A 13261-nucleotide genomic window follows, 5' to 3' on the forward strand; every position below is an offset into this window, starting at 1 on the left:
GCTTCTCATGCTGTCATTCTAGAAGAGCTTCTCCCTTCTTCCCCCTTTCCCCTCACTTTTGCTGCCCTTAGTTTGCACCTCTCATGGAAGCTTTGTCTCACATACACTTTCTGGGGACCTTATACTAAGAAATCATTTTAGAAAGAATGTTCGGACATCTGTAAGAAAGTACTGCATGAGTGGAAGTGATGCCGATGGTTGATGAAGTGGGCTGCTACATCTTAACCTGGACCACAAGTTAGTAGACTGTTGCAGAGCTCAAGTTGTTCTCTTACCATCCTCCCAAGATTGGCATTTTTACTCTGAGAGGGACTGGACTATCAGCCATCAGGTGATCATAAGGCTAAACGGGTTGCCATATACTCACAAAATTTGGAATTTTAGAGCAGGAAAGGGTTACCCGGTATGGACAGCATCTTTATTTTATAGATGAGAAAACTATAAAGGCTCAAACTATAAGGCTCAAACAGGTAATTTTCCAAAGCCAATCAGATAACTAATGTCTGAGTACGTAAGTCTTTTGATTCTTCGTTTTGGTCTTTCCACAAGGCAGTATGTGAGACTTGTTCCCTCATTTCTTTTTAGAAAGAAAAGTACAATAAAATGCAAATAAAAATAAAACACCTATTATAAAGCAGCTTTCTATTAAAGGATATTCATATATTCTCTGAGAAAAAATAATCGACTCAATATGTGTACCCTTCTTGTAGTCCACCTGATAGTCTCATTTCAGTGACTGAATCTAATCTATTCTGGAGTCAAACTGAAGGAAAAAGAAAAAATATTCATATGTGAACTTTTAATTCTATTGCCTCACTATGAATTTGCATCTAGGTGTTAGCCCTTCTCAACCATTCCTTTCTCAATTTCCCAGTGATGTTAGCTGAGTGTGTGTGTGTGTGTGTGTGTGCGTGTGTGTGTGTGTGTGTGTGTGTGTGTGTTGGCTGGGGGGAAATCCCCTGCACTCACTAATATGAACTAAGAAAAAACAAAACACAAAGCATCTTGCAGTTTGATGTAAAAGAGATGTTGGGGTAGTATATGGATGATGTATTATGCTCATTTTTTACTGAGTATCAGTAATCATTGCAAAAGTGTTGTATCTTACCCTAAAAGTATAAGAAATGTAATTTAAAATAAAAACTAACATTTAAGTGCCAACTATATGCCAAATTCTTTACTTGCTTTATCTCATTTAATGTTCCTAGCTACTCAATGAGGCAGATATTTTCCTCCCCGTTTCAGATAAGGAATTTCTGAAAGGTAATTAACTTCACCAAGGTCACCTGGCAACAAGTAGAAGAGCGAGAAGTAGGCTCATAAAAATTATCTCAAAATTCTTTCATCAACACTCTATGATGCTGCTTCTTTTCAACAACAACAAATGTTTTTTAAATGGAAAATCTGGATGTGCCATGGAGTTTTACAAATCCAGGTATTTAGGTATATTTACGGAACTTGTTCTTTGGCTTCCTGTTTTTTAAAAATTATAGTGTAAAGTTCATAGAGATCTGGAACTTCATTCCTTCTATGAATGACTGCTCATGGAGTCTGGTAACATGGAAAAGTTTCAGTGTTTGCTACCATCCTTGTTGTTACCACCTCCTTCTTATCCTCCTTCTTCCTCATGTATAGAGACCATATAAGACAGTTTGCTGGACAATTCTGGTTTGTGCCTATAGCTTTGCATAATTATCATTATTATTCATTCCCCAAAGTGTCCTGGTTTAGATAATTTCATGGTCACCTTAACGTTCATAACTGAACGTGTCAAGGGTGTTGTATTGCAGGTTCCCACTAGGTGTCAGCAGTGTGACCTCCAGAGAACCCTCAGAGAAAGGATTTCATTACAAAAGTCAAATCAGAACAAATAATTAAGTGTAGTTCCAGAGCTACCTGAAGCCTTGGTCATTCAAAACAAATGAGAGGACAGGGGGAGGACAGAAGGAACAAGCGCAGATCAGGTAGCTCCTTCTTGGGATCTGATAGACAGGGAAGGTTTCCTTTCCTCATTAGAAGGACTCCAGTGATCTGTGGAATGAGCACTACAGTATCCTTTTAAATTTTCACCCACAAGACAAAGCCAGAATGCAGTGAAATGAGGAAATGCCTTTAAGTGAAGAGATTTTTATTCCTTTCATAAATTGCTCAAGCCATGATTGGATGGAGGTCCTCCAGGTAGCTCCATGGACTTTAACAAGTCTATTGAATAACTGCATTTGAGTTGGAAGCTGAGTTGCCTGAACACAAACGATTTAAAGAAGATTAGAAAGTGTCTACATACAGAACTCAATAACACACTCGGAATCTTCTTGGGAGGACCTACAGACTGTACCTATATTACTTTTGACCCAGGTGGATGCAGTCACTCTCTAGAAGCCTCCCCGACTTCAGATGTGTGGCACACATCCACACAGGGGTGTAGGTAGGAGAAGCCCACAGGAATGGCTCTGCAGATGTTCGTGACTTACAGTCCTTGGAATTGTTTGCTACTGCTAGTGGCTCTTGAGTGTTCTGAAGCATCTTCTGATTTGAATGAATCTGCAAATTCCACTGCTCAGTATGCATCTAACGCTTGGTTTGCTGCTGCCAGCTCAGAGCCAGAGGAAGGGATATCTGTTTTTGAACTGGATTATGACTATGTGCAAATTCCTTATGAGGTCACTCTCTGGATACTTCTAGCATCCCTTGCAAAAATAGGTAAGTCCTTAAACACCTGGTCCGGTGAGTTATTTTTTTACATAAGATAGTGAATATGAAAATGCCTTATAGATAATGGGTTAAGAGGATTTTAACTGTTACTGCTATTACATTAAAAATTCTCTTCCCTTCAGTCAAGGGAAAGTCATAACTGCATTTTATTAAGCTATTTAATACTTTGAGATTGCTCTTTGAAATTTGAGAGCATACTTCTGGGTACTGGGCTGTGTTGGTTTCTTCTCATTTCAGGGTGACAACCATGTGACATTGTTGACATGCAAAACTCTCAAATTCTATGCTTTAAAAATATAGAGAATAAAGCACGTAGACCTGGGCATGATGCAAGGTGGAAATTTCAGGAAACACATAATGTTTCTTCTGTAAACTATTCTTGGCTGTGTAATTGTGGGATTCATCAATCACCCCATTGTTTATTCTTTAAAAGTAGCGTGTGCTTCTTGCAAATTGACAGAAAGCAAAAAACAAGAAAACCATAGGCAACTTGTATTACTCAGTGATGGGATGTTGGGGCATATAAGATTATATCTGTCAGTAAAATATTAGTTTATACCTACCAAGTGGGGCCAGTGAGGCACCTCTAATTTCCTTTGTGAAATAAAGTGAATCCAAGTTAATAGATTAAATTCCAATCAAGGGATCTTTGTGTCAAAAACCAAAGAGGTGGCTATACTCTGTGACTGTTTAATCCCTAACTGCACCCCCTTGTCTCTTTAAAACCAGCTTATTCTAAAGTGGAAAATTAATATAATTATCTCAAATGCTAAGCACAATGCCTCCTTTGCCTCAGCTATAAACTTTATGTTATTTGAGTATGTAGATTGCCTTATTGAGATAGAATCAATGAAACATTTTAATTCTCATTTATTTATATGTGTATATTTTCTCTAGGATGGGTGTGTAATGTGGGTTGAGCCTTGAGGTCTGGCAGTTACCTTCTGTGTGCTCTGGCTATTCACTTAGCTCCCTCCCCATGGGTGTGAGGACACTGGTATAGGTGTCCCCTTTAGACTCTCCTTTACAGTTGCTATTCATTTTGAGCTAGTAAACTGTGAATATTAAATAGGAATTGTTAGTTTGAAGAAGTCTTGTGCAATTTGCTTAGTGAATAAGTTACGCAAAGGATCTTACTATATTTTTAAGAGGTATACAAGTAAAAATGGCTTTCCAGATGGATAACATTCTCAGTTCAGAACAGTCTAACTTCTTTTGTGAAATCATATGGACACTAATTGTGTTCAAGGTGATCTTACTTGGTACTTGAGTTTTCCTTTTAAAACAATATGCTAGAGATTCTGTGTTCCCTGATCCCCACTCCACAGCCTGGCTTCCTCTTCACAGAAATGGCTCAAGTCGATCTGAGTACCAGGAAACTCGTCCTGTCACTGACTAGCTAGTTGCTCTGTTTATCAGTAAACATCTAAATGCAGAAAGGCTGCATTTTGTCTTGGTTTTATATTTGTGTAAAACCTAGCTTGTTTTGTAGAGGCATTGTATGCACCCAGATTCATTCTGTCTAGGAGCGAAGAGCACTGTGAAAATACGATTATTCATAGAACTGTTGGTTTAAATGTTCTTGATTTTCATGATGTAATTTAACATACTTTAGAAAAAAAGAGTAGGATATCAGAACACGCTTATTCGAGTACAATTTCATATTTACTAGTCTTCAAGAATTTAGATTATTTTTATATTCCATATGGACGTGAGGAGTGAGGAGATAAAAAGGCCATATTTATTGAATATATACTATGTGCCAATTACTGGGCTGGTAGTTTTATGTATAAGGGCTTGTTTACTAGGGCCAAAATAATAATGATGATGATGATTTATAATTTCAGCACTTAAGAAATTCATATGAGTTTTTAAAGATTATGTTATAAAACATGAATCAGAATAAAATTAATAACCATTATTATGATTCATTCTTTTATTCCTCATTCCATCAAGGTACATTTTCTGAGAACCCATGAAATATGTGGAAATGACCATGGTCCCTGACCTCAAGGGACTTGGTCTAATGGGGAAGATAGGTTCACTTAGTACTTATTGCCCATAGATACTCTGACAGAAAAACATCAAAACTCTCCCCCAATCCTTTTTAAAACACCCAACTATATGCACTTATAAAACAAAGATAATGTATAACAAAGATAATACAAAGCCACCTCAGACTTTGTGGTTTATCTCCTACTTCAGTTCCACATCTTAGAACATCACAGATGAATGTTTCTTGAATCTTTGGGAAGAACATAATTGTAGGGTGTTCTTTGACTTTCAGACAGGACTTTTAATATTTGTGTCCATTTAAGCTCTAAGGCCTGAAACTGTAAATTTTAAATGATTGACTCTATTGTCCATCATGAAAGGGAGAAGTTTTAAAATGTGAAAGGCATGTAGCATTTCCCTTTACAGGGCCCTACGTATAGATGTGTGGCCTCTTCCTGCTACAACTGTGTAGAGAGCAACTTGGCTTAAGGCAGGTGAATGTTGGAACCATTTCAGGAAACTGGATTCCTGGAAGCAGGGCCAAACTGGGGAGCCACAGGGCCTGAGAAAATCACACTATGGGCTCTTCCACCTCCTTTATATATTGAAAAAAGTTAAGTTTGGTTAAAATAAGCACTAACTGAAGAAGGAGGAGAAGGAAAACGGTAAGGAGAAAGAGAAGAAGGAGGAGATGGATAAGGAGAAGGAGGAGGAGGAAAAAGGAAGGAGGAGGAGGAAGAGAGTAAGAAGGAGCAGCAGGAGCTGGACAAAGAGAAGATGAAGAAGGAGGAGGAGAAATAGGAGGAGAAGAAGAAAGAAGTAAAATAAAGAGGAGGAAGAGGAAATGCAGAAATAAGCAGTGATTAGAAAATGACGAGTTCAGTGCTCCAGAAGAGGTGCTTACACCAACCCTGAAGCCAAATGAAAGTGGGGATGGTATTCCTTGGTGATAATTATACCCTGTTGTGTTAACTTTCTTGCTTATAGTGAATGGAGAAGTTCAAAGCCATGGTCAGGGAAGCTCATATCATCTATGGATGGGTGAATCTAACAATTCCCAAGGAGATATTTGCTGGCTCCCCATGGCCTATGGCTGGAAGTCCACCACCTTCCTTAGGTTTGAATTCAAGGTCTTCCATTATTTGTTTCAAAATCATTTTCCAAGTCCTCTCCTGACACTTTTCCCAGTTCAAAGGTTGCTCCAGCCAGGTGGATCCCCTCAATAAATGTCAAAGATATCTGGCTGGGCCATTTCTTCCTCTCTTCTTTCACTCTTGATGTTCTCCCCACCTAAAATTTCTCTGATTCTGTCACCCAAATATGCAAATCCTCATCATTCTCCAACAACCTGTTCAATCTCTTGTCATGAAAAAGCTTCTCTGATAAACATTTAACTGTTTATTCATTCATTTATACACTCAGCAAATAAGCCAGCTGTTGTGGACAAGATACCGTGCTAAGCATTTGGGGACATATGAAGATGTAAATCATTCTGCCTGAGTCTGGGGAGTTTCCACGTTAGTAGGAGACATGAATCATGCACAAAACATAGTAGACAGGGATTATTGTTATTAGACGGAGTGGGATAAAATGTTTTATTATTAGTAATTCAGAGGAAGATATGAACTCAGGAAGAAGCTAGGGAAAGCTAAGCCTCAAGGGATGAGCAGGACTTAAAGGGACCAAGGAAAAGGACAATCCAAGCAGTGAGAACAGAATGAGAAAACAAGAAAGAGGCCTGCAGAGTGACAAGGCCCTTTGGCTGAATGCAGGCTACATAAAGATAGTGCAGAGTGTGTGGGAGACAGACTTGGAGAGAGCCCCGTGGTGATCTCCTGAGCTCTGATCTCTCACCATGTTTGTTGATATGTTCAATATACCCTTCATTATATACGTACATGTCATCTTCTTCTTTGTTCATGTCTTGTTTCTAAAACCTTATCAATAGTGGGAATTGCAGTTGTCTATCTCTTTGGTCTTCCACCTGGCGGTACTTAACATCGTCTTTGCACAACTAATACCCTTGGTTTACAATCCAGAAGATGCTTTGTGTGCCTTCAGAATCTTAGGTGAGAATTGAGACAATCAGAGAACCATGGTGTAGAAAAATCATCTGGCAGTAGAGTGTGGTGAGACCGGAGGTCAAGAAGACAATGCAATCATTAAGATGAGAAATGGGGAGATCCTAAATAAAGGCAGTGGCCAAAGAAATGGAGAGGAGGGGATAGATTTTAGGTGTAGCGAGTGAGAGTCATGACATAAGAAATAAATACAGAGCTGAATGCATGAAGGGTCACTCATGAGAATGCGACCTGATTTCCCTCTTCAGTGGCTGACCAGATAGCAATGTCATTGGTTAAACACAGGAGACAAAATAAAGGACTTTTAATTTTTATGTATGTGTTTGGTGAAGAGGGGAATGAGGTCAGGTAAGTTTGGAACAAGCTGAGGTTTTGGTGACTATGATAGATTCTGCATGAGCTTGAAAGCTGGGCTTGCACGAGTGCAAAAGTTTCACCCTCGTTTCTCCTTTTCCCTCATGCACCCTCGCAGGTCCCTGTAAGGTAGGAAAGCAGGAAGGAGGATGGGGGAGGGGGCAGTTGGCTGTGAATGATTCTGTGACCTGCGTCGAGCTGGGCATGTTACTTACTGATCTTATTGGCGACCCTCATGACACTACCAGTTCCTGCTACAGATGGGACGCTGAGGCTGAGATGCCAGTCAGCTTGTCCACGGTCCTGTCTGCTTGACTTTAAAAGACCTCAGGTACACCCAGACCGTTTCGTTTGCAAGCACCTAACTGTGCTCTTTGCTGTTCTGCAGGCTTCCACCTCTACCACAGGCTGCCGGGCCTCATGCCAGAGAGCTGCCTCCTCATCCTGGTGGGGGCGCTGGTGGGCGGCATCATCTTCGGCACCGACCACAAATCGCCTCCGGTCATGGACTCCAGCATCTACTTCCTGTATCTCCTGCCACCCATCGTTCTGGAGGGCGGCTACTTCATGCCCACCCGGCCCTTCTTTGAGAACATCGGCTCCATCCTGTGGTGGGCAGTACTGGGGGCCCTGATCAACGCCTTGGGCATTGGCCTCTCCCTCTACCTCATCTGCCAGGTGAAGGCCTTTGGCCTGGGCGACGTCAACCTGCTGCAGAACCTGCTGTTCGGCAGCCTGATCTCCGCCGTGGACCCAGTGGCCGTGCTAGCCGTGTTTGAGGAAGCGCGCGTGAACGAGCAGCTCTACATGATGATCTTTGGGGAGGCCCTGCTCAATGATGGCATTACTGTGGTGAGATGTCATGTGCCCGCCCGGCTTCCGGGGGAGATGAGGGTTCGGGGTGGGGCTGGGGACCGGAGGCTATGGAGAGGGCTCCAGTGTGGCTCAGCGCAGCAGGACAGGGATGAGCTTCAGCCCATGCGGTGTGGTCCGAGTTCTGGTGAATTTCCTTGGGATCTGCATTGCCTACATAACGGTTCACTCACACTGCTTGTCATTCACAAACCAACTAGTTTCGTTAAAGAGTGGAAAAGCAGAGAGAACGTATCATTCTTGAGTTAAGTGTACTTTTTCACTTAGCAAACAGAAACTGTTGCTAATGGCCCTTCTGGGGTTTCACGACAGCTAAAGCAGAAACTGATGTTTTTATTTCCTCTCCATCATCAGACCTCACTCTCATTCCCTTTATATGCATTTTTGTTTTGTTTTTAACATACCACATTAGATTAGGTTAAATAAAAGATAAGGGTCAGGGAAGAGATGACAACAGATTTGTGAAAATGTGTTAGTTTTTGTATCACTTAGTTGCAGGACTTGTATGGAAAAAAGTGAATGAGGCGTTTTTGCTTATGAGCCTTTCTGGTGGGAAACTGAGAAGAACATACAGGCTTGAGCAACACCCAGCATTAAGGCTCAGGGGATGTCTGTAGGCTGGGGGTGCTGGAATATTGAGAACTAGCCAGTCCCGTTGCTCAATTTCATTAATTACTAAAAACCTTCAGCAGTTGTTAGACAAGAAGACTTTTATACATACTTTCATATACTTTTCTTATTTTTAAATTTCTATCACAGCACATAAGTAATACTAGAATACATTTTCACTGTAAGAATCAAACAGTATAAAACTATATAGCATGAAACACAAAAGCTTCTGCTTGCCCTCACCTCCTCCTCTATGAAAGAGGCAACCACTTTTATCAGCTTGACCTTTTCCCTCCTGTATTTGTTATATGCATATACCACATTTTTGCAAATCTTTTATCATCTATGTGTGTGTGATCTGTATTTTTTAATATAAAGTGGGTGTATTTTATGTATTGCTTAGATATAACAAGTCTTTCCGTGTCTTGTTTTTTTTTTTTTCTTTTTTTTGAGACAGAGTTTCACTCTTGTTGCCCAGGCTGGAGTGCAATGATGCAGCCTCGGCTCACTGCAACCATGTCTGGCCCTCTTTCTATGTGTTTTCAGCTATTGCATAGTATTGCATAAATTAAGTTTACAGTAACTTATTTAACAGTTTCCTGATGAATGCGTCATTCAGGTTGTTTCCAATGTTTCATTCTTACAAGCAATGTTGAAATGCACGTTGAATATTCTTTTTTTCTGCATGCCTCTCTCTTTGCATTCGTATTTTTACATGATGTTTTCTTAGAAGTGAAATTTCCAGTTTAAACAGTATGTACATTTAACAATTTAAAATGTGCTGCTGTTTTAATCAGCTCCTATCTGCCTCCTTGGTAAATGAGAGATTCTCACTCTAAGGTTATAGATGGCCAAATACAGACACCCAACACTGGGCAGATGAGACTGACAACAGTTTATCAGTCACCTGTACTTGCCAAGGGGAGGAGGATGCCACATGCCCCACAGGACCACACAGAGGCTGCGCTTGGGAACGGAATGAACAACCAGGAGCTGTGGGAGGCAGGCTTTGTAGTAACAAGAGGGTGAGGTGCTCCCTGGTTCTCACAGGAGGAGATGATTGAGTTGTTGGAATAATTTTGCAGGTTGGCAGGGACCTAAGACCTTCTACTCAGGAAGAAGCAGGAACTGTGCCTGGTACCCTTGATAAGGAGGGTGGTTTGGCTGGGGCACCTTATCCAGGGATCGGCGTGGGGAGGGAAACTTGCATGTAGACCAGTTGAGGTCCTCATAATTTTGCCAAATATCGTGGCAGTACATAATATCAAACCTTAATTTCAGGCCCTGGACCACAGTTGTCAAGATTTTCCAGAAAGCCTTTATCAGCTTATACTTCCTTAGTGTATTGCACCCATATTTTCTTATATCTTTGACAAGGGACACTGTTTCCTTAATGTTTTCTAATGCCATGAGCAAAAAGGATTTCTCATGTTTGTTTTAATTTGTATTATAATATTAAGCAACTTTTCAGCAACTGCAAATCATGACTCTGTCACACGCTGTACATTGAAAGCTCATGTCGTTTCTGGGTTGACAAACTTAAAAAAATACTGGACACCAAGTTAAATTTAAATTTCAGATAAACAATGAATACTTTTTTTTAGTATAAGTATGTCATATCCCAATTTTTATAAGCAAATGTTGCATCTTGCTCATTTTTCTTTGGGACCACTTGCTTAAAAAAAAGATTTATAGGAATTCATTAAATTATCTTACCTTTAAACTTTTCAATGTCCCATAAAGACCAAATATTTTCTTCCATTCTATTATTTAAATTTTTTTAGATTATGGTATCTTTTACCCTATAGAAGTTCTAAATTTTTATATAGTGAAACCTGCTAATGACTCTTTTTTGCTCCTGGGTTTCATATTTTGCTTCCAGAGATTGTGTCCAACCAAAAGACATGCAAACATTCTGTTTTTAATTTTTTTCCCATTTACAATTTACTAATTCATTTGGCAAGCAAGATCGTTTTTTAAAAAACTTTATGCAAAAATAGTACAGAGAGGAAAAGTCCCCCTTTGAAAAATAATCTGAGCCATACCCACGGATTTCCTAAGCGAAGGAGGCCCATACATGAAGCCGGATGTCAAATCATTTATTCATAGCGAGAATCCCTAACTTTTGAGGCAAGGCACTAGAATCATCAGGCTGGTGCGTTCTACCCTTGTGGGCAAGCTTCACGAAAAGCCACATTGTCAGGAAGCTGCCCGGGGAGTCTGGACTCCAGACCGTCATAGGATTCAGAGATTTCATTTCTCAGAGTCTGGTCCTCAGGCCAAGTGTTTCAGCATCACACTGGTGGGACTGATGAGTCTTCGGATGTCCAGTCCCATTTCATACCCTCTGACCCAGACTGTCTGGGAGTTGAGCCTAGAAACCTGTGTTATTAAAACCTCAGATGACCGCTGAAGTTTGAGAACTATGGATTTATTGCCTTTAGGTTGAGAGAAGCTGATATATGTTGATATAAAATGATGATACGCCTAGAACAAGGACCTTATCCATCTCCCCAGACGACATGGACTAGTCTCTGAGATCCCCTTTCCCCAACCCATTCCTTCTATAAGTACTGTCATACTTTCAGTTTTGTTACAAATGAGTAAGTGTCGTTGTCTGGGAATCCATTCCATCTCTTCAGGTAGCCCCTCTGACCCATGATGTGTCCATTTCCTAGTTCATCTCCCAGAGATAACCTCCTTTCACTCAGATCCAAGTTTTTTGGAGGTTATTTGGTTACTCTCACCCTCACTACTGACAATGTCCCGGAGGGTGTTTATCTGTGACAAGACCAGGGACACCCCTTGGAAGTCCATTCTGAAGCAATTATTCAACCTCTCCTTCATAAATTTTTACAGAGGTCAAGATACTACTGGATAAATGCCATCTCTTTAATTTTCACAGCATATTCTTTATTCATCAAAAACTCACATATAATCTACAAAAGTTCTTGCCAAGGAAGAGTCTTTATCAATTACCAAGGAAAGCATTTGACTCCTTCCTTGAGCTTGAGAATCTGACTTCCTCCTGAGTTGTCTCTAGATTTCACATGGAGAGCCATCTCCGGCTTGGTTTCTGGTTGGGGTTTGTTTGTTAGCAACATGTGTTTGACTTCCCCAAAGTTTAATTGCTTTGGGGGAGACATTTATAAGAATGATCATTTCAGGATAAAATCATAATTTTCAAGCGACCGGAGTATCTGCTGAGGACACTGTTGTGAGCTCTGCTGGGTAGAGCTGCTGTTGCGTTGGCTCCGTGGGGTTGTCCACACGTCAATCTTGGGCCACTCTGTGGTCACCCACAGCACAGTGAGTATTAAGTGTGCACTGGCACTGCTGGGTCCCTAAGTGAAACCAGAGAAGCCCCAGGGCCATATTTAGAACACAGCTGAAAAGGAACGGGTACTTGCTGCCGTCCAGTTGTATTTTGAGCTAAGGGCCTTGACCTCACCCTTTCATTGAGGAAGGAGCCTTCTTGGGGGCAGCAGTCACAAGCATGCCTTTTCGGCAAGGAGGCTGAGTCATCCAGAAGGTGGCCTGTGATTGTGGGTTACATGCGACAACGCTGCAGATCTTCATCCACGAAAGAGCTGCCTTCCCACCAAAGAGAAGGGGTTGCTCCCAACAGTCGAAATATTGATGAATCTGATTCTCCAGATCTCTTGTCCCACTTTTTTCTCCCTCTTGCTGAATATTTTAGGTTATGACACTTATCACCAGAACACACATACGCTTAATGGTAGGCAAAAGGAGGGAGACAAAACCCAGATGGCTTTAGTGTCCTCACCCACCACTATACACAAACGGTTACAACGTGAGAAGATGGATACAAGAATTAGCTTGACCTTAGTAACTATCTCACCATGTACAGCATATATATATATATATATATACACACACACACACACACACAATATACACACACACGCACATATATATACATATATAACATATAGAAAATATCTAATATATATTTATATATTAACATATTAGCATATATAAACATCATGTTGTACAGCTTAAATATATACAATTTTTTATTTTAAAAAAAGAATGTTTCTAAAATTGCATAAACAATATCCCTAGTTAAATCTCATGGCCAAAATCACAGCAGGAAGACAGGTGCATCTACTATGTCACTTTTGCATTTATTAGTGTTTTATTAAACCCTTTGCTTTTACTGAGAGGCATGACCAAGTGCCCTTACTTCATGAATGAAGACAATAAGGCAAAGGAGGTTAAAATAAACTGCACAAGGACACACTGCCTGAACAATGACAGAGCAGACACGGGTGTGCACAGCTCTCCCTCCTCCCAAACTTTTTCCTTTTTTCCTTACCTTTTGAATTTTCCACTCATGGAACTGGGAAGGACAAGAGAGAACCTACATGCTACCGATGAGGAGACTGGACTTAAGTCCAGTGAGTGAAGCCAGTGTTCTTTCTGCAAAACACTATGGCTTGAGGCAACATTCTGATCCTGTTGTGCCTCCTCTTGCTGTAAAATTGGGATAATGACATTCTTCAGCTCATAGGATCACTGGAAAATTTATGTTCAGCTCTTAGCAGAGTGAATGCCCAACCTGGAGTAAGCACTCAATGAATGCTGGCCATGACTTTGTATTGAAGCAGCTCCCG

The 13261-nt window shown here is 40.7% G+C and overlaps 1 protein-coding gene across 1 annotated transcript in view; it reads left to right on the forward strand.

Annotated features, from left to right (window-relative positions):
- The first annotated feature begins 1952 nt into the window (after window positions 1-1952).
- SLC9A4 (solute carrier family 9 member A4) overlaps window positions 1953-13261 on the forward strand; it is a 60742-nt gene continuing 49433 nt past the window's right edge. Inside the window, exons 1-2 of the mRNA XM_004031534.5 lie at window positions 1953-2700; window positions 7531-7994. Of these exons, the coding sequence (XP_004031582.1) occupies window positions 2445-2700; window positions 7531-7994 (720 nt within the window). The 5' untranslated portion in view covers window positions 1953-2444. The remainder of the gene's footprint in view (window positions 2701-7530; window positions 7995-13261) is intronic.

This window comes from Gorilla gorilla, chromosome 12 (genome assembly GCF_029281585.2).
Source record: "Gorilla gorilla gorilla isolate KB3781 chromosome 12, NHGRI_mGorGor1-v2.1_pri, whole genome shotgun sequence".
NCBI classification, from domain to species: domain Eukaryota; kingdom Metazoa; phylum Chordata; class Mammalia; order Primates; family Hominidae; genus Gorilla; species Gorilla gorilla.